This window comes from Emydura macquarii, unplaced genomic scaffold, assembly GCF_026122565.2.
Source record: "Emydura macquarii macquarii isolate MOO-44397 ecotype Brisbane River unplaced genomic scaffold, CSIRO-AGI_Emac_v2 contig_2205, whole genome shotgun sequence".
NCBI classification, from domain to species: domain Eukaryota; kingdom Metazoa; phylum Chordata; order Testudines; family Chelidae; genus Emydura; species Emydura macquarii.
This window is the reverse complement of record NW_027132342.1, coordinates 34752960-34774468: the sequence shown is the minus strand read 5'-3', so window position 1 is coordinate 34774468 and position 21509 is coordinate 34752960. Positions and strand designations below refer to the sequence as shown.

General features: G+C 38.5%; 1 protein-coding gene across 2 annotated transcripts in view; it reads right to left on the bottom strand.

Moving 5' to 3' along the window:
* The window catches only part of LIN7A (lin-7 homolog A, crumbs cell polarity complex component), a 64098-nt gene that overhangs the window by 27235 nt on the left and 15354 nt on the right, over nucleotides 1–21509 (bottom strand). The window contains exons 2-3 of one of the 2 annotated variants that reach the window (XM_067559881.1): nucleotides 14380–14471; nucleotides 11567–11685 (exon numbers count right to left, since the gene is read on the bottom strand). In XM_067559881.1, the coding sequence (XP_067415982.1) occupies nucleotides 11567–11685; nucleotides 14380–14437 (177 nt within the window). In that variant the 5' untranslated portion in view covers nucleotides 14438–14471. The remainder of the gene's footprint in view (nucleotides 1–11566; nucleotides 11686–14379; nucleotides 14472–21509) is intronic. The other variant, XM_067559882.1, reaches the window with a different exon arrangement.

Genomic DNA, 21509 nt, shown 5'->3' with positions numbered 1-21509 from the left:
TTTTTATTTAAGGAAAAAGGAAGGTCGCAAACCTACATGATGCCAAACACAACTGAGGGTGTGTATGTAGTCTGAGGCTGGGTGCATCCAGAGTTCTGTAGATTTCTCCATCCCTACTCTCCTTGCTGTTCCTTAACCCCATTCTCGGATTAATCTAGCATGGCACTTCCAATCTGGTAGTTAGGAAATACCGTACTAGGTCAATGCGAGTGAACAGACATGACACAGATGGGCTACCTGTCGTGTCCCCCACTACCACCCCACATAGAATTTTACATATTCTTGTTTTTCTTGTGTACTGATTTTAGATGATCTCATGAGGTAAATAGGCTCAGGAGGTTAAGTACTGAATAATGTAAGTAAGGTGGAAAATATAAGTTATAACTAAGATTCTTTAACACATCAATTGGAACAACTATGGCCATAAACCAATCGTATGGAGAATTGTAAGTCACATGGTTCTGGCTCTTCCTCCTCCTCTTTTCCAGCTGCCAAATAGTGTTAAAGTACATACATTAATTTTCAAATTACTTACTCATTGGGATAGTTGCTGTAGGGATGTTTTGTGGTCAAGAACTGGGATGGGAGATATTTTGCATGACTGAGCATAGCAGAGGGAATATAGTGGCAGTGTCTCAAATGGTGGTTTCCAATGTGGAAAACTTTAAGAACCTCTGCTGCTAACAAATCCATGGTGTTGAAGAACCCAAACTCGGGGGTCCTTACTGATATGTCCGTTGCCTTGGCGGGGGTCCAGAATTAGCCAACTCTCCTTATCTAAGTTACAAGGTCTTTCTCTGCATTCCTTCTCTACTAGTGTCTAGACCTCTAAACTATATTATTACAACAAAACATTCTAAAATTAAACAACTGCTAACAAAACATTTTCTATCTCAGACTTTTTACAGTGAATTCTAAAATCAGTTCTCAGCAAAAACAAAGACCCCATCTTGTTTTCCCTTCACAATGGCCATCTAAACTTCATGATTGTCACTAGCCTCTTGCAACTCCATGGTGTCAGTGGGCTTAGAACTTGAATGCTCTTTTCCCACAACCACAATTCCCTATCACATGAGTAAATGGATGACTGGTATTAGGATTGCAGAGTATACGATTCATGGTCAAATAATTCTGGATAGAGCCAGAATTAGTCTGAGATTTTGTCTGTCTGTTTGTATACACATAATACACATACAGATGTACCTGTGTTGGATAAGATCAAAATCACTATCAATTTTGCAGTCTAAAGCACACTGACAAAAGACCTCTTTTAAAATGGACAAAACAAACACACGCCTGTGAGCACAGTAAAGTGAAAACAGCTGAAAAATGAAATCTCTGCAGGGAGACATTTGGGAGGGATTGTGAGTTTACAAGAAATACAAAAAATAAAATCTGTATTACAGAAGTTGTTTCCTGTAGCTACTGAACTTTGACAACTTACAGAAAAGCTGCATTTTTTATTAGCTGGCACTGTAATAATCAGTTATCTGTATGTGATCAGATAAACAGAATGTGGTCATTTAGGCTGCAAGAATTTTGAACATTTTGGTATGGTAATCTTTCATTAGTCTATCAGTAGTTTTGTGTTTGCATCAGGAAATCTGTTAGCAGCTACCCTCAGAGACAAACATCTGCATCATTATCACAGCTGTCAGAACAATCCCCTACCATGCAGCAACACTATGTCATTTTGCCTTATGCAGCACAGATGATAACTCATTAAAAACCCCAAACCTGAAAATGAACTAAACATCATTTAACTTCCTAAGGAGATATGACAGTTTTAATTATAGAACCCATGAAAGAAATATATGAAAAGGTAAAAGCTAACGTTTGTAATTTAAGGCTATTTTATTAAAACATTTCTTTCAGAGGGGGAAAAAAAAAAAGAAACTGGGTCAGTTTTACCAAAGTGAAAAATGCTCTGAATCTTGATACATTATTAGACTATCCTTAGGTAGTGGGAAAAAAAATCTGCTTTGTGGTTGAAAAATCCTCCAAAATAATTGAAGAAGTTTAACCAATGGAAGGGTAAAAGTTTTAATTTAGCATGCCACACTTTTTACAGGCCTTCAATCAGAGCCTAAAACTTTGTTTTGATCCAGAGGATCTTTTTAATCTTATTTTCTGTTTCCTTAAATACTTGAAGACCACGCTGACGAGGTCATATACATACTAAGCTAGGTCTTTGAGTTACTAGATGACCTCTCCCATTAATTTTTATCAATACTATTGGTTGCTACATTTCAGCTTTCATTTCAATCACCCTTTAGCTGCTAGTATCTTTTTTCTATCTGCCTTCACATCTCTTCCTGTAATTACATCTGCTTTGTAAAACTGGCAGCTGTAACAAACAGAACTGGTTGAACTAGCGTCTTTCTCTAGTTTTAGGACAAGGTTTGCTATACACTGCTGCGCATGGGGAGGAAGAGGACAAGGAGCATCTTATGCCTTCCTCCTCCCTCTCCCCCCAGACTCTTGTGCAAGGGCTGAACGCAGTCTTGGTCTTTGAATTCTTGCCATTTGAGGACTGTGACTGTCCTGTGCTAAAAGTCACGGTGAATGACCTCAAGAGCGTAGGATGATGTGGGGCCATGGTCTCATTCCCTTCTGTGCTGGCCATGAGAGCACAACAGATGCATGTAGTGTGCATGCTGTCATGTCTTCCATAGTGTGCACTCTGACATGTATTGGATGAGTCAGACAGAATGCTCCTGGTACTGCTGCTGGGGCACGGTGTCTCTCTACGCTCTCCCTTCCCTCCTCCAATGGCAATTCTTACCAAAAAAGCCAGATTAGAGTCCTTAGTTAGTCAACTGAGGTTGGTTTACATTTTAATAAGATTAATAGACATTAGACACTGAAAATATCTATTAGGTCATTTGGCTTATTTCCCTGTTCCTGAGACAGACTTCCAGAAAAGCGCTGAGCACTCCCCCACTCCATTTGAAATCAGTGGGATCTGTTGCTGTTCAGCACCTCTATAGATAAGGCTCAAGATGTCTCAAGTTTGGTCACCCAAAATCAGTGGGCTTTTTTGGAAATACTGATCTCAATGTACCTTTATTTGCTTTTACTGAAATGTGGTCAACCAGCTCCCAGTGCACCACTTGCAATCCACAGACCATATTTTAGTAACCATACCTCTTAACTCATTGCCCATTCTGGTTGACGGAGTATCCAAGGCTTCAATAAACACAGACTCCCTCCACTTTATCACCAAGTCTGTAAGGGCTGCAGTGCTTGCAGTATGCAGACAACAGCAGCTCTACACAGAACAGAAACAGCTTTCTCAATGCCTAGCAAAAATTGACGTCTGGCTAAAAGTGAGCCCATCATGCTACTATTTGCGTGTATTCCAAGTGTCTCTTCTATGTGGCTGGAAAAGGAGGGAGACTGTTTCAATTTTTAAACACTTGGGAGGCGAACAGACAACATGGTGTTCATAGAGGTAGACTTAGAATTAGACAAGCTTTTTCACCCTCCAGGGGAGTAACCCTGAAGTTGAGATTGAAAGACACTTCTCAAGAATTTCCTAAGACTTTGGTGGGTGCATGTAGGGAGCCCTGGGGGGCAGTAACAAGGCAGGAATGCAAGTCTGTAGTAATACTGCACTGGTCCACTCCACTGGACTGCCAGAATAAATATCTTTCTCATCAGTTCACCTGGCTGCGGATTTTTCTGATAATGAAGAAGCAGGCTTGAGATGAACTGCAGTAAAGGCTGTTGTTATCCTCCAGAGTTTTATGTAATCAAATATGATACTGCGACACTAAACAAAAATGATAATGTGGGGAAAGTAAATAGATTGCTGATTTGCATATCCAGTGTTGTATTAGATAATCGTCTATGAACATAAGTAACTGCAGCAAACTCTGTACAGAATTAACTAAATCAAATTAGGACAGTTTATTAGAACTCCTAACAATTATGCAGCAACAACTTAGCTAAACATGGACATGAGAGAAATACAGCATTATTTTACTGTTGGGTGTTGCAGGCTTTTTTGGAATATTGATTGTTTTTTTCTGGGGGCACAGCTAAGCAAGCCAAGCACAAATGTAAGTAGTTATATAGCCAGCAGCCATCCTCCACAATTGATCTTTAATCAGTACTTCTCATAGGCTTCAATCAGAATTCTCCATTGAAGCCAATGGGGAGTACTCACTAAAGATCGATGGTACGATATGGCCCCAGATTCTGTAGTATTACATCTGTGATATCAATGTATTTAGCTCTAAGCTGCTTTTTTTAAGTGACAACAGCAGCTGTTTTAAATCTTCTCAAGTGAAGTCATGGGAATCTAGTAATTGCACAGAGGCTTAATAATGTCTCCACTTGAATAGTGCTTGGGCTGCCTGGTATATTCATATATAATTGCAATTAATATGGGCCATCTGCCTAGTGACAAGGTAATCACTCCAAAAGTTCATTCGTGCAATCCAGTGCTTTCAGGCAAGAAAGTAAGACTACATCACTTACGTTAGTAAAATTGTGATATGACAGTACTCTTTCCTTCACAGCAGTACATTATTTGTGATTTGGTGTAATTTCTGATTAAATTTCCTGGTAACTATAGGAAATGGAATGCATCTTAACAGGGTGAACTTATACAAGAAACCTGATCTCTGCTTATTTAGACTCCAAGTTATTCCAGTTTCTGTTTTCTAAATGCCTTATGCACTATAGCAGGCAGGAGGAAAGAGGCAAATTGTTTGGTGAGATCTGACCAGTTATTCCCTGCCCTATTTTCTAAATATGCCCCCAACAAATACTGAGAGAGAGTTCCTCATCCCAGACCTAACCTTTTAACCAAAGGAGGGAGAATAAAACACACAGTGGAGCCTAGCAACACTAATCCTTAATCATTTAGAAGTCACTGCTGAACAAAATTAAATAATGCCCTCTCCCTGGAGGGATGAATACAATGTGTTGGTAGAATTATTACTATTTTATCACTTATTTCTGCATGGTATTTTATTGAAAATCTTTACACCAAATACCTCATGTCTACAAAGGGTCATGCACCCCACAGGACCGTATACATAAATAAGGTCAGACAACTCTAACTGAATTTCACCCTTTTTAACTCTTACCATTATGAGATTCAACTATAAAAAGCTACAAAAGATAAAAGGGGCAAAATTCTGCTCTTGCTAGAGGCTTGATCCTGTACCCACTGATGTCCAGGGGTGGTTGTCATGGACACCAGTGGAAGCAGAATTATACCCTTTTAAATTGGTGTAACCCCACAGAAATCAGGAGGATTGTATTAATTTAACTGAGAATATGTGCAGGATCTGGCTCATTATTTAAAAACCAAATGTTGAAATTGCAGATTTAACATCCAATAAAAGTAATTTTAACACAAAGGTGCAAATGTAGCTCTAGTGTAAGCATGTAGAAAAATCTCATTGAACTTGGCCCAAAGTCTAGTTTTAAACTGTTTCCAAGATCTGTTGTTTTGGTATGAAATCCTCATTACCAGTTTTAAACCATTACATTTGCTCTCTTTTTACCTATTAAACATATTAACTGAAATTATGGTATGACAACAGCACAACTTCACGAAGAGGTTTTCAACCACAGAGATTTCTTTAAAAAATGTAAAACCTTGTTTAAAGAAGATTTTGGTGAACTGAAGTCGAAAAAAAAAATTCACATCATACTTAATGTTTGTCTCACTCAAACCAAAGCACTTCATTTTGTTTCTTAAACATTTTATTTTTTTCATTAAATTGAAGTAAATGTAAAAAGAAAACATTATTTTGAATCAAAATTGAAATGTTTTGTTTAAAAATGTCAAAATAAAATTAGCTGGGGTTTTTTTTTAAGATTTTTTTTTTAATTGAAACAATTTGGCAAATTTGCCACAACTTCACAACATGTTTCAGTTGACGCAAACCTGCATTTTGCCAGTGGGAAAGAAATTTCAACCAAAATATGTTGCCCTTCTCTAATAGCCAGGCTAGAAGTTCGTTTCATTTTACAATTCTACGTAATTTCCTTTCTTTATTTTGCCTTACCCCAATTATAATCAAAGCATAAATTCACACTGTCTTATATTTTTGTACCTGAGTTCATCTTTTCTGCAGATGAACTATGTCATTCAGCCTTGCAGTCTAACACCTCACCTATACTTGTTCCCCAGAGCATAATGCCAGTTTTGATTTAAAGTAATATAGGAAAGGTGCATGCCTTAAGCATTGGATTGTTGTAGGATGGGCAGGACTAGAGAAGAATCTAGCTTTTGCCAGGCAACAAGGTAGTAGCCCTATACCTTTCCTTGCAACTAGAGAAACTTGAACTGTGTTAACCAAGTACATTTAAAACAGGACTTTTAATATGGCTAGGACAAAATCGGTTTGCCTGGCCATTATAAAAATTTATGGTTTTAGACTTCATGGTAGGCCTAAGGGAGCTTAGCTGTGGAAACCATGGACCATACCAATGGATTGAAAATTGGCTCTTCCAGTTTGAAAAGAAATTATAACATAATTATATATTTCAAATAGCCATTCATTATTTCCAGAGCCAATAAAAATGTCTTTCCAATTTGAGACAAATATCTCCAAGTGGTACTAATATGCAACTAAATGAGCACCCCAGTTAATTATTTTCTGTTAGCACTTTTTATGTTAATTACCAATTCTTAACATGGTATCTTACAAGAAATATAAAACCCTATGAGTTAAATCAAATTCACAATTATTAACTACAAGCAGGGTCACTTAAAAGAAAAATCATTATCCTTATGAGAGTAATTTTTTTTGCCAGTTTGGGGGTTCCATTAATACTGCGTGTTACAGCCATTTTAATAGTTTGTTACCTATTGGATTTCATATTGTTATATCATCATTTAACCTAACATTTAATGCCATAAAAGGTAATTCTATTATATATTAACCTGCTGCATGTATAGTTAATTATGGATAGGATAAGCCATATTTCATCAATCATGCATTTATACATTTTACAAATTGGATTTATCACACATTTTTGACCACCTAACCTGCATTCCTCCCACTAATCAATTTCCCTGGCACGTTGTAACATCCCAACCTCTTGAGCAGTTTCAAGTGACCACTGTTTTTCAGGATCTGCTTTCCAGAGAAATGTCATCTTCTCCAACCCCACCCCCAAAGTAGAACTTTCTTCACTAAACAACACTGGTCTGAGATGCATGATGGAGATTTTCTGGCTGGGGCTGCACTGGGTCTCTGCAGGTCTCCTGAGCCTCCCCCTGGGAGAGGGCAGACAGTGCCTGGTATGCATCTGCAGCCAGGTCCACACCTTCTGCCTTCAGGCCCTGCAGACTCCTTTATAGTGCAGGTAGCCCGGCATGGAGTGTGCTGGCACATGCCTCCCTCAACTGCTGCTGAGGGCTCTTATCTCCACCCAAGGGTCTCTCCAGAGATCTCTTTGAGCTACCGATCTTTTACCAGAACCTCCTCAGCACCTGGAAGCTAGCTTCAGTGACCAGATCTGTAGTGGCCAGCAAAGGGAAGGATCTCCTCACAGAATCTCTGCTATACAACCCCCATCTAGGAGCACAGTGGTGGAGTCCCCCTTGGTGCGCCAGAGGTTGATCCTGGCTGGCACCATCAGAATCTGAAACCTCCTGGCCTATGACCAGAGGGACAGTGGACCCCACGGTGCTCAGCCAGTTCATGGGGCTGCCCAACCTGCATGACCCCATTGTATGTGCCAGGAGTTGGGGGCAGCCTTGCCTCCCTTTTCTCTCACTTTTTAATTAGAGGGTCCTATGGGTGAGTACTCCCCACCCATTCCTCCCGTCTGGTCCTTTCAGGACTTGTCATTGGTCCCCAGCCCTGCGAGCCTCCCAGGCTACTCCAAACATGCAACCTAAGTCGGCTGAATGACATACAGCTGGTCTGTCTCTGAACTGCACCCAGAATACATCTGTAGGTGCTCATGCGTCATACCATCCACTCCTTCACCCTCAAGTCCTGCCCCAAAACCACATGGTGGGACCTGCTGCCATCTGAAAAGGGTGAGGTACCCCGCTGGGCCAGCTTATACTCAACTCTGATTCCATGGCCCTGCGAGGATATCAGTGGGCAGCTGTCCATAGAGCCATGAGCACAGACATGTACCTGGCATGGTTTACGAACTCCCCCAATACCTTTCTTCTTTTCTGAGGTGAGAGGGAGCCCCTGGTGCACATCAATGTAGGGTGTGTCAGGTTTCAGCCTCTCTTCTGGATCTGAGATTCTGGCTTCACTTTTTCCTGCTCATCCTCATTTATGTATACGCCATCTGTAACCCCCCAAAGCATAAGATCTCCCCCTAGTGCTGGCCAAGACGACCATCCATCACACCAGAAGGAGGAAGCTGGATGAGGCAGGTGGGTGCTCTGCTACTATAGGGCCTATTTCTGGTCCCTTGTGAAGTCACATGTCTGAGCAAAGTTCCTCTTGGTGGTGTCCACTGACTCCTTAGATGCCTTTGAGGAGCAGTGGGCATTGTCTGAGATTCTCTGATCAATCTCCTCTTCCAGTTCTCTGTTTCCTTTTGACCTTCATTTGCATCTCTTTTTTTTCATTTGTTGTCCCCAGTATTTATTTGAGGCTTGGGTTCAATGGCCCCTTCCCCTCAACTTTGGCAGGCTTAGGCCCCCTGTGTCCCGATAACCACAACAGGTACACACTGTCTAATTTTGGCAACAAATGAGGCAGGGGTCTTATGGACAACAGTCTCCTTCACTACACATCTCTGATTCATTCGCAGAGCAGGTCCAGCCTGTGCACTGAATAAGTCAGGGCTCCTATTAAAAATGTGATTGTGTAAAGGCTGTATCATAATGCAAATGCACATGGCGGCCAAAATAAGGTTGCACAGGGAACCTTAACTCCGGCAATTCCCAACTTTCTTAGTACTTGGATTTGTTGCATCCACCATACTGCTTTGATGTTGAGTAATGGGGAGCATTGAGAGTACAAGAGAGATTGACTCCCAGCTCTGTGCCTGGGGCCACAGCAGCCCCCAACAACTGGGAGGAGCAACTGTCCTGTCTTGCCTCTGCAGTCCCAACCTTGAGCGTGCTCAGTGCAGATGAAATGTTCAGGGAATTTAGTTGTCAAACTCTAACAAATCTCTGCTGCACATTGTGTGAACTGAGATTTTTCAAGGGCCAAATTTGGGCTCTTTTTTTGTTTTGTTTTTTTTCATGGAAACAGGAAAAGGCACATCCCTGATAAAAAGCCAACTCCCCCTGCTAAATTTCAAGCTCTTACTCCAATACATGAAGATGCTAGAGTTTCTCAACAAATTAGTTGCAAGAACTTTTTGACATGAACAAAACAACATATTTTCCCCTAATATTATTCTTAGAAATGGTGGAAACATTTTTGCTGAAACTTTCCAAAAACCTTCAGCCTGACACCACCCCTCAGAATGGAAAATTTTAGCCCTAATAGTTAATTTGGCAAAGTTAAGCAACTGAAAACTGGGTCTTATAATAGGATGTGTCAGTCAACCTGATATATTGGGGGAGCTAAAACTTCCACCTATAACAGATTCATAGATTAGTGTCAATTTAAAATATTTGAAAGTTTTCACTAGGAAGTCAGGACTGACATGAATCAAAAGCTTTTTTAATTGAATTTTCTTTTTTTAACAGTGATATTTAAAGGAGAGAGAAAAACAAATGTAATTTTATGACAGTTGGCACAACTGGCCTAACCATTTGGAGTCAGTCATCTGTTGTGCAAATAAATAATTATAAACATCTTAAAATGAATGTTATTTACTTACTAGCTTAAAATAGTAAAAGAAAAATCAGTTTGATACAGGATGTTTTAACCCAATAATCCATAAAAGCACCTTCTATGCCTTTATAGATGATCCTGTCAAGTACTACTTAGATATTTTTAGTTCACTGAACTGATAGCGCATTACAGTCAAGGCCATTTCCCAGCTTTCTATGCTCCGTACCTGTTTTCAAAAGCTATGTGTTTGCTCCTGTCAAGAATATTTTCTGCTGATGAATATAAATGTGCTAGGATTTCATAGGTGGTACTGTGGAGATAGCAAACTCCCTTTCACAACTTAAGTGCCAAGCTGTGCTATACAAAGAAAAATAAACCTTCAGTGCTTCCTGCTGTCAATTAAGGGAGCATTTAGCTAGTTAAATGAAAAGACTAGCCAGGATATCAGCATCTTAGAATAGAGGGTACCATTATTTACAGTCTTGGAACAGTATTGCCCTAAAACGTCTTTAAAACTGTGGGCTATTTAAGTCGAAACCTCTCTTTCTCGCAATGCAGAATATATTCGGTAAAATAAGGATGTGTTGCACATTGCTGATTAAACTAATGTACCTGCCCTTTTCTCTTCCAGCCATTCATGGAAAAAAAAATCACAATCAATGCATTTCTGCTGCCTCAATACCCAAAAATTCAATTTTGCTACCATTGAAGTAAACGATAGAGCTCCCATTGATTTCACTGGATAATTAGTGCTAGGCAATAAATAGATAAGCACAAAGGAGAACCGAGTTGGTTGCAAGTTGCAAACTGTTGTCTCCATAAGAATTTTTCCAATCACTTAAGTCTGGCATACAAATGATGCTTAGTTTAGTAAGGAAATCCGAAACATTTAGGATTCCTGTGAAAACTGATTAGATTCATTTGTATCTTCTGTCCAAGAAATTGCAAAGTGAAAGATGAAGCATTATCATTTACATATATAAAATTTGGTTCACATTCCCTATGGTATGCTTACAAAAGAGGGTTCCAAAAAGATACAGATCCTGTAAAACAAAAATTCTGAAGCAGCCTTAACTATAGTGTCACAATTGTGAGCCCAGAACATATTTCACTGCTTTAGGGATATCCTAGGTGGATCTGTGTGGATATGTTGGAGGGCAAGGAGAGAAGAAGGCAAAATGAATTGCTTTTTTCCTCTTTGTACCTGTATGGGAGGCAGTCGTAATTTATCTGTGGCCTAGCCTACACTTACCCAGAAATTCTACGGCAGTTGACGGGAGTTACACAAGCGACGCAGAGTAGCTTGCATAACTCCCGTCGACTTCATAATTTCCCTTTAGCGTGCCATCTCCACTGCGCTGCGCCAACAGGAAATGTGTTCCCGTTGATGAAGCGCTACACCTTTTAAGGAGTTGGTTTAATTGAATCGACTTCTGGATCGATTGAGTGGGTCTTCATTTCTGCTCGATCGATCTGACAGCAGTGAATTTGACTGCTGCAGAGTGTAAGGGTGGGGGGGGGGGCACAGCGGGGCTCTTAACACAGATGGCAGGGTAATGATCCCAGTCCTCAACACTGGCAAGTGGCTACAACTTTTAAACATATACAGCATGACCTCACTGCTTTCTACAGCCCTGATCCAATGCCCATTGAAGTCACCTGAAGGGGTCTCATTAACTTCAGTGGATTTTGGATTAGCCCCACATTGCCTCAGTAAGCATCTTGACTTCTAATCAGATATACTTTGCTGAGGTGCTCAAGGTGCTCCTGCTCCCTCAACACTTATAAGAATAGGGCTACGCTAAGAAATGACTAAAATCTCATTTCCATACCTCTCTGATAGCTGTACAAAACTCACTCTGAAGTACTTTCTTTAGGGATTGTAGCTTGTGTATTGGTACGTCTCCAGACTCTTGTAGTTTCTCCAGCAATTCAATTGCTCTTGCAACATCTGAATGGGTAAAAATAGGAATAACGTTCAGAAAAGCAGAGATTTGACATGTAAGAATGACTTCTTAATTAATTATTAATCCAAATTAATGTTGATGTTCCAAATAAGTGGCACAGTGATCAATGTTTTCAATGCAAAATCAGTTTTATCAATGCATAATTTATTTGTTTTTGTGTTTATAACATTTTAATAGACAAGATAAAGTTCATTTCTTCAGGTAAACCACTTGAAATATACACATTACCTTAAACTAATATATGCTGAATCCTTCATTACATGCATATTTATCAATTACAAGTACTCTTTTCTAAAAACATGGATACTAGTATAAGCAGATAATATACAGTAGTGTACATAAAACAGTTAGACACACACAACTGCTTTCTTCTGCATTAAAGAGAATAAGACCAAGAGGTACAGGGGCATACTTTCAAAGAGTCTGAGTTAAAATGAGTCCTTATATAAGTACATCTAATATGATTATGGATAAAAAAGGAATTTAAACTTTTCTTTGTACAAACCTGGAACTATATACCAATATTTTCTTCAAGAACTTTTATGCCTGTTTCCAGTAGAAGGCTTATCTAGTGATTAGAGTACTTGCCCACGGCTCTGGAGAGCCAAGTTCAATTCCCTGTTCTGCCACATACTTCCTGTATAACCATGGCAAAGTCAATCAGTCTCTCTGCCCTGGTTCCTCATCCATAAAATGGAGATAATAGCACTTTGCTACCTCATGAGGATGTTGTGAGGATAAATATATTAGACTGTGAGATGTTCAGATAATGTGGTGATGGGGGGGGGGGGGCATATAAGCATGATAGATAGTGATCTTTTCTATGTATTACTTGATGAAGGCTATCCACTGGTCGAACAAGGGAGCTGAGTCAGTCCACTTAGTTAAAATAAGTTTCTTTGCAAGAATTAACAGGAACAAGCAGCTGATCTGTAGGGGTGGATTCCAACCACTGGTAGCAACTGTGGAACCTGTAGCATAGGCAGGACTCAGACATTTTTACTACCATGTTATCTAAGCCTACATTACAGCTTCTGCTGCAGGAGCTGCATTGGAGGTGAATTACAGCTACAAAATTTGTTGATGTAGATGAAGCCTGGCTGTCTTGATTGTGTGGTCATTCCCATTTCCTCTAATGTAGACTTATTTGCATTTCTACCAGAGACATCGCTAGCTAATTAAACTGGAATACTAAAAATATGATAGTGCAATCATACACTAAATTAATATACAATACTACATGAATGTAAAACATTTGGAACATTTTAAATGTGATTCATCTGCATTTAAAAACAAATCTTATAATGACTGGAAATTACCTTAAATATCCCTCCTTCCCCAGGACAAAGATTGTAGTGTTTGTGAGTGGGAGATTACACTAATTGAAACAATTCTTACAATCCTCAACTTGCAGTTTAGCTATTCTGACCAGATGTTCTATCGGGCACAGACATGAGAAGCCATTTAGAAATGGGGAAAGGATGGCTTCAGATGGGTAGCTTAAAGCATAATTTTTAATACTCATAATAATAATTAAGAATGCAAGGAACTAAACAGCAAAACCATCTTTCTCAGAATGAAATATCTCCAAAAATGGATGTTTACCAGTTTCATAATGTTGACTTTCTCCACTCAAGCTAAGAGATTCACAGTTAGTTATGTTTTAGACATCTAGTCCTTAGTCCTTGGCCCCTCCTTCAGCTGCTCTGCTCTGTGCAGACAGCACAAAGCAGCAGAAGAGCTGCATCTGAGGATTGCCCAATACTCTACTGGCACAGCAGTTCTGATTGGCCCTCCAGGTGCTCTAAATTACATGGTTTGGTTGGGGGGGGGGGGGGTGAGGCAAGTTGGTCCCTGGTTAGCCTGTCTTAGAGCTTCCTTCCCAGCCCTCCTCCCAAACTATACTGAGCAATGCAGCTGCTGGATGATCCTCCCTCCCCCCCCCCATTTTATTCCCACTTAGCTGTTCCACCTCTATTTGTATGGATTCTCTGCTTCTCCCCATGTTCACTATGATCCTGATCCAAAACTCATTAAATTTAGTGGAAAGAATCTAATTGATGTCAGTGTTCTTTTGGCACCCTGATTCGGGAAAGTATCCCTATTCTTAAAGAACATTCTTAATGAACTCTAGGCATGTAGTTGTCCTATTGAAATCAATGGGTTTTAAGTACATGCTTAAAGTTAAGTATGTGCTTGAGTGCTTTCTTAATTGGGTCCTGGACCAGGCACAGTATGCTTTATTGCATTTAGAAATAGGACAAGCTTGCATTTAGTATTGCAATATATTGCAAAGAGAGGAACATGCTAGTACAAATGATAAATTCATACTCTTTGATGTGAAATCAACAGGAGGTGAGTGCATGAATTCCTAGACAAAACTGAGTGCCAAGCTGTCGTTTGCATGAACAAAAAAAATTCAGGAAACTCCATGAAAACGTTAATAAAACAAAGCTTGTGCCTGTTCTTAAACTAAATAACAAAATTATCAATAGTAGTAATTTTACCAGTTGATGATACGTTGCATATAATTTGTATTATCATAGCACCTAGGAGCCCAGTCACGGACCAGGACCCCTTTGTACATATGGTGGGAAGCATGACTTCACTATCCTGCTTACCATAACAAAGGTCATGAGCACTTCACATTCTCTATGCTTTAGTAATGGGTATAATACCTTGTGTGGGTGTAGATGGTGCTCTTGTGGGGTTTTTCAAATCAGAGCCACTATACATGATTTTCTTGATTCACTCCTTCCCCATGCTGGTACTTACAGTTGTATTTGTAGTAATAAAGAATCCAGATGCAAATTAGAAAGACAATATAAGCTTTATTAAGAAATGTAATTCAACTTTAGGAACAGAAGAGCGAGGGCTTTATTCTCCCATTGTGAGATAGGCTAGGAATATTGCTTACAAGGTATTGACTTTGCCAGGAGTTACACAGGACCTGTGGTGAGAGAATAGGGCCCCAGAGTCTAATCTATGCTTCAGAGAATAAGTTCAGCGTGATCTTCACAAACCCTCACTCATATAGCTATCTCGATCAAGGATATTAAGCTCCAAGCATTACTGTATTAGAACAAAATTGTCCATGGCTGATCAGTGATCTTGAGGGCAAGATACTTCCTGCCTAGCAATTTCTCAGAACTGTAAACCCTGCCACTGAAACCCAAAGTAAACGTTTCCATTGATACCACATATACCACAAGTTCAATATTTTATTTCTTATTCTTTAAAACTCCAGATGCTCATTAGCTGAGCAAATGCAATTTTTAATTATATAAGCAGTATTGCATGCTATTTGTTTTTCTAAAATACAAGTCTAAGGAATACACATTTATAAATATACTTATTTCAAAAAGATGAAACTCAATGTCTTAGATGCTGTTTTAAGCTACAGTAGAAGTTCAAGCATGATTGTCTGCAGTTTTTGGTTGATGAAAACAGTAAATTGTTTACCCTTTGGCCTGGCCCCGGGAGTTGGAAGATTTCCCAAGACTAGCAGCAAGTAAATAAATGATACCATTTAATTTATTGTTTCTGATAACAGCAAGTAATAAAGCACTGGGAGTTTCCATTTACAGATAACATAAGGAAATCCCAGTGCTTAGAAAATACAGGGAGAGACTAACAAGGTCCGTGTTACAAAGATATTTTTATAAAAATCCTCTAATTTTCCACGTTGCCAAATTAATCCAATGACCTCAAACAAATGTTCTGATTCAACTATTGCTTTGATGTATTATCTCTCTATCATATTTCTTAACAATATGCTGCTTCCCTTCCCTTATCACTGCTGGGCCTGGTGCTCTGACTCCATGTGAGAGTGACTTTAGGGATAATATTCATAGTAGAACAGTTTATGAAGCAATAAATAACTTTGGAGGAGGATTAAATCCCAATGTGAAAATGAGGAATGTGCTCATGCCCATAGCTGTTTTTTTTTCAAGCAGACACCTTTGTCATGAGAATTATTCTGGTTTCACAAGACAAAACAAGATTCAACACACACTATAACATATAGGCATGAGGGTAAAATATTACCTCACGAGGGTTTGAAATGTACTGCTTTCCAGTGATACTCCTGTTGAGGTGAGATGTGAGTAAATACCTGCTCTAAGGCAGGTTGAACAAGTGTGAAATTCATCCCTGCATAAGGACATAATTAACATAGTCTTTGTTCTGGTCCTCTGCACAGGGAGAATTTCTAACATGAAATAACTGCTTGAGAGCAGAGTTAAAATGTGAATAATTGTTCCAAAGAGTGATTGGCAGCTATGAAGGTTTCAAAGTCACTTGTGAGAACCTAACATATGGGGTGAAATCCTGCCCCTGTTGTACTCAATGAGAACACTCCTCTTGATTTCAATAGGGTCAGGATTTCCCTTTTGGGGTTCTTTTCCTGACCAAAATCCTCCTTTTGCTGTGTAATTATTCTAAGGAATTAGTTCTGATTGTTGTGAAGCCTGGGAAAGAAAGTGTTCTCAGAAATGTTTTCTCATGTATTTGTAGAAAGTGTAAATTAATTAATTTTAAAAATACATTCAAATTGTGAAACACTTAAAATCAGTTTAAAGCTACATTTCATACATTGATTATACAATAATAATAATCTCTCTTTACTATTTCTAATTCATCCCTCTGATCATCCAGGGAAACAGTTTATTTTTTTAAACAAATAATAATAATCTTTTAAAACAATAATAATAATAATATGTATAATAACATAATATAATATTTTTAAACAAATAATAATCTCTCTTTACTATTTCTAATTTGTCCCTCTGATCATCCAGGGAAACAGTTTTTTTTTTTTTAAACAAAAATCCTCCAATAATAATCCCTTTGATCACAATTTCATTTGATAGATTTCAATAAAATTAGCATGAATTTTAGTTTCAGTCTTCATTCCACTCACTGATCTTCCATTGAGATCAATGGGAGTTTTGTTTGAAGACTGTTGGGTAGAATGATTCCTTGGTACTTCATGTTGAACATACCATAAAAGGAATATCTGCTTATTCTTTCCCTTTTGGACCTAATGCTCACCTTACCTTATTATTTTTACCAACACCTCTTTTATAATTCTCTCTTCTATCTAAGCAATCATCTCTACTCTCCCCCATTCTGTTTAACATTCTGTTCACTTCTCCTCTCTTCTCATCATTGCACTCATATGTAGCACTTGACAAAATAATGTTTCAGCATGGTGGGTCACATTATCAGTGAAACACAGATAATGGTGAGGTGGCTATGGATGGAACACATTATATCAGCATTGTACATCAAAAAGGAACCATAGTTTTCAGAAAAATTCTCATCTCAAGAAATCTTTTTATATTTTTCATTTGAATGCAGTTTCATCTGTGTTCTGGGGGACCATAAGCAGGATATTATGTTACTGTACAAAGCTAAAGAAAGAGAGAGAAATCACTAAAACATGGAGCTGGTATGATTTCATACGGTGATTAAAAACTAGAACATTACCATGCATTATTAAATGAAGTAGAATTGTGTAGACATAGCCATGTAGCACAATGCAGTTCTAAAGGCAAGTCATCTTACTTGTTTATCACTCTGTCCTTCAGTCCCTATGTTTAGTCTCACTTCTTTCAAATGTTATAATTATATGTCATTCTCCCAAGGTGTCTCTTTATTCAAAACTACTGTCATTGAATACAATTTAGATAGATTTGCCTGAAATTAATCTGTTGGATATTTGAAACATAAATATTATGTGCAATATTTTGCATTTCAGATAGTGTAGTTCAAAAGCAGCAACCAAATCCAGATGCTATGATAAATAAGAATCCGAGATACTCTAGCACTGATAGTCATGTCACAGTTCCGTTAACAGGTAGGGTAAATTCTAGCGTTCATTGGAGTATGTATAATAGTTGTAACTGATGGTAGAATTTGGCAAGATTTATCTTAATTCTTATCTTAAGATTTATCACAAGATCTAGTAAATTCAGCATCTCATAGAAATGCCAGGATACTTGATTTTAGCACTTTGAATCCTTTTGTGTTCAAGAGTGGCAGTAACTGTCTGTGTTTTGAGATAACAAAATTTCAGTAACTTTTGGAATGAAAGATACTTAGATGCACTATATACATCAGAGGTAAGAGCTGTATTACATTAATTAATCTCTGGTCCTCCACTCCTGTGCTGATCTGGAGATTGCACTGTTACAATCTGAAGTCCCCTGAACAATTTTTACCCATTGACATAACAGACGCAGTTTGACTAATAAGACAGTTTTCTGTGAAGTTAGTTTTGGTTCAAGTAATAATTGTTTACATAGGCATGATATGGCTGTTTTTTTCACGAGCTGGTCTGGAATCATCTTGCTGGACTGTTCCCAATAAGGAAATATAAAAATTTCTTGCAGAGTAACAAAGGTTTTGGATAGTAGATTCCTCATCTTTCTGAGGCACATTTTGTCTTTCTACCACCACATTCATTTAGGTATGAAAACGTTCATTGAAATTGAAACTCTATTATTTATCAGAAAGAGGAAATATATAAAAGAAACACTGGCCTTCAGTACCCAAACACAAAATGCCATCAGGGATGTCACTGCAATTAATAGCAAGAATACACAGTTGGTCTCTAACATATAAAAAACAGATCAGAAAAGGCTCACCAGGGCAGAGTAGAAATAAACTCAGATCAGTGCAAGTGGGAGAGTTTCAGATAATATGTTTGAAAATCTGAGGAGACTTGGGCATACCACCTTCCCCCATTCAAGCATGTCTAAAGATTTTATCTACGCAGAAGGTGAAGAGTTTCAATCAAATAAATCCTTGTATAGCTTCACAGTTCATCTTGATCTCCTATTCTTCTGGACAAGTGTAGTTATTTATGTAATATTCATGAGAATGTATTTCAGAATTCTTAATTTGTTCCACTCTTCTTATCATGACTTCTGTTCCTAGAGTCAAACCCATGTCACAGCTCACAAAATGTATACATGAAGTTGTGTTACATTTAGCAGTCTTATCCAGACTTGATTTATTGTAGGTAGATGGTTGAGCATGATGGTTAGTGGTGTTCTTGCATAATCCAGAGCCTGTAGCCTTGATACTCTGTATCAAACTCTTTTGGATGAAGCACAAGCTTTGGATGAATTTCAGTATGTATTTCTGAAAATCTTCAGCATTAGTAGAACCTTGCTGTTACTTGCTACTTTGTATTCCATAAAATTTCCTTCTATGGTGTCGTATACAGACAGCCCAATTTGCTTTCATTCTTGTGTGTAGCTCCTTATTTATTCACAGGACAGTGTTCTCTCCTGTTCCAGTAATTCTCTTTAATTTACTTAATGTGCTTAATCTGATTAAAATGGAGAATTTAGACAAATGGAGAAAGTGACGAGTCTTTTTGTGTCGTTTTTGATTGGTTTTAAGTTTACAAAATTTCATGCTAACTAATCATCTTCAAGGTTTACTTCACTATTGTAAATTGGGAGTAATGGTGTGCAGAGAGCAACCGCGTAATCTGTTCAAATCCAGTAATATTATCCAGGCCATTATAATACATTTGTATACTGCATCTATAATAAATATATCTGAGGTCTACCCAAAATAATTATAGTTAAAAACAATGTTAATGCTCTATTATTTTGGTTTAAATGATCTGGTAATAGTTACAGATCTAATGCAACAGCACTTTTACATTTCAACAACTGAATATTGACAGAACTTCTCAAACATAAGAAAGAGTGAACTATATAAAACTTCTATTGTCCAGATATATACCAAATCACTCATACACATCTGTTTCAAGTGGTCTAGGTAAATAGTCACTGGCCCGCCATATTTGAGAATACCCACACGTGACAAGAAGTTCATTATTAGCAGCTAGGACAGCACTTTTAAAAATTAAAGGTATGCCTACACTGCATGCTCCTTTTGGCAGCATGTAGAGTATATATACTGCATACTCCCCTAGCATAAGTATTAGTAGCAGTGTAAACAGTGAGACACTGCTTCGGTAAGTAGAGTAACCCTGAATCCTATGGGTATGTGTGATGTTTTGGGGATCACCCAGATCAGTAAGGGATTCTGTTACTGCCTTTCTCGTAGCTTTGGGCGCTTTAATGCTATGCTGCTATGGCTCAGAGTCCTGATGCCAGTAGCTAGCCCACAAACACAAAAATCTCATCCTGGCTTCCACCAGTCTAGTCATTCCTTTCAGGGTGACCCCAACATAAGAATGCCCATAGTGAGTCAGATCAATGGTTCATCTAGCCTAGTATCCAGTCTTCTGACAATGGCCAATGCCAGAGGCTTCAAAGGAAATGAACAGAACAGAACAATTATCAAGTGATCTATCACCTGTCGACCACTCCCAGCTTCTGGCAGTTAGAGGCATAGGGACATCCAGAGCATGGGGTTGCATCCCTGACCATCTTGGCTAATAGCCATTGATGGACCTATCCTCCATGAACTTATCTGATTCTTTTTTTAACCCAGTTATACTTTTGGCCTTCACAACATCCTCTAACAACAATTTCCACAGGTTGACTGGGCATTGTGGGAAGAAGTACTTCCTTTTGTTTGTTTTAAAGCAGCTACCTATTAATTTCATTGGGTAACCCCTGGTTCTTGTGTTATGAGACAGGGTAAATAATATTTCCTTATTCACTTTCTCCACACCATTCATGATTTTATAGACTTCTATCATATCCCTTAGTGGTCTCTTTTCCAAGGTGAACAGTCCCAATCTGTTTAATCTCTCCTCATATGGAAGCTGTTCCATAGCCTTAATAATTTTGTTGCCCTTCTCTGTACATATTCCATTTTGAATATATCTTTTTGAAATGCGGTGACCAGAACTGCATTCAGTATTCAAGGTGTGGCCGTACCCTGGATTTATATAGTGGCATTATGATATTTACTGTATTATTATCTATCCCTTTCCTAATGGTTCCTAACATTTTGCTAGCTTTTTTTACTGTTGCTCTCGGGTTGCCAAGCCTCCAGGATTGTCTTGGAATCTCCAGGAATTAAAGATTAATCTTTAATTAAAGATTATGTCATGTGATGAAACCTTCAGGAATACCTCCAACCAAAACTGGCAACTCTAGCTGCTGCACATTGAGCAGGTGTTTTCAGAGAACTATTCACAATGACTCCAAGATCTTTCTTGAGTGGTAACAGCTAATTGAGGCCTCATTAATTTGTATGTACAGTTTTGTATGTGAGTCTCCCCACATCCATCTACACTGAGTTCTTAACTACAAGACACTCAGACCTTTCCCTCTGGTTCGTAACCCTGAGTGTGTGAAAATGGCCCCCAGTTATCAATTTCACTTTGGCACACACTCCACACAGCTTGCACATGAGAGACCTGCTTTGGATAAAAATAAACAAAAAGTTTGTTTAAAAGAAAAATCACAGATTCAGAGAAGAAATAGTAAGGAAAAGCAACATATACTAGTCACAGAATATAAACATAAAGATGCAACTTCAGGCTTTACACTTATATATTAGATAACTTGTATGAGAAAAGAGAATTTACTTATTGCCTTTGAATAGTTTCCACATGTCATAGATGGAAGCCAGCATTTCATGGACAGCTTCCTGCTTACAGGCTGCCCCTCAGTTTCAAGAAAGCCTTCACTTTAAATCCCTTCTCTTTTAAGGGTTTCCACGGGGGGTTTTGTTGTTGTTGTTTTTATTCCTTTCTGTCAGACTACAGTGATTCACAGTGGGGAAAATTCCCTCTCAGCTTGGTAGCCAGGGTGTCTCAGTGTCTTCCCATTAACTATAATGGTCTATCGTTTGTCTTTTCCTCGGT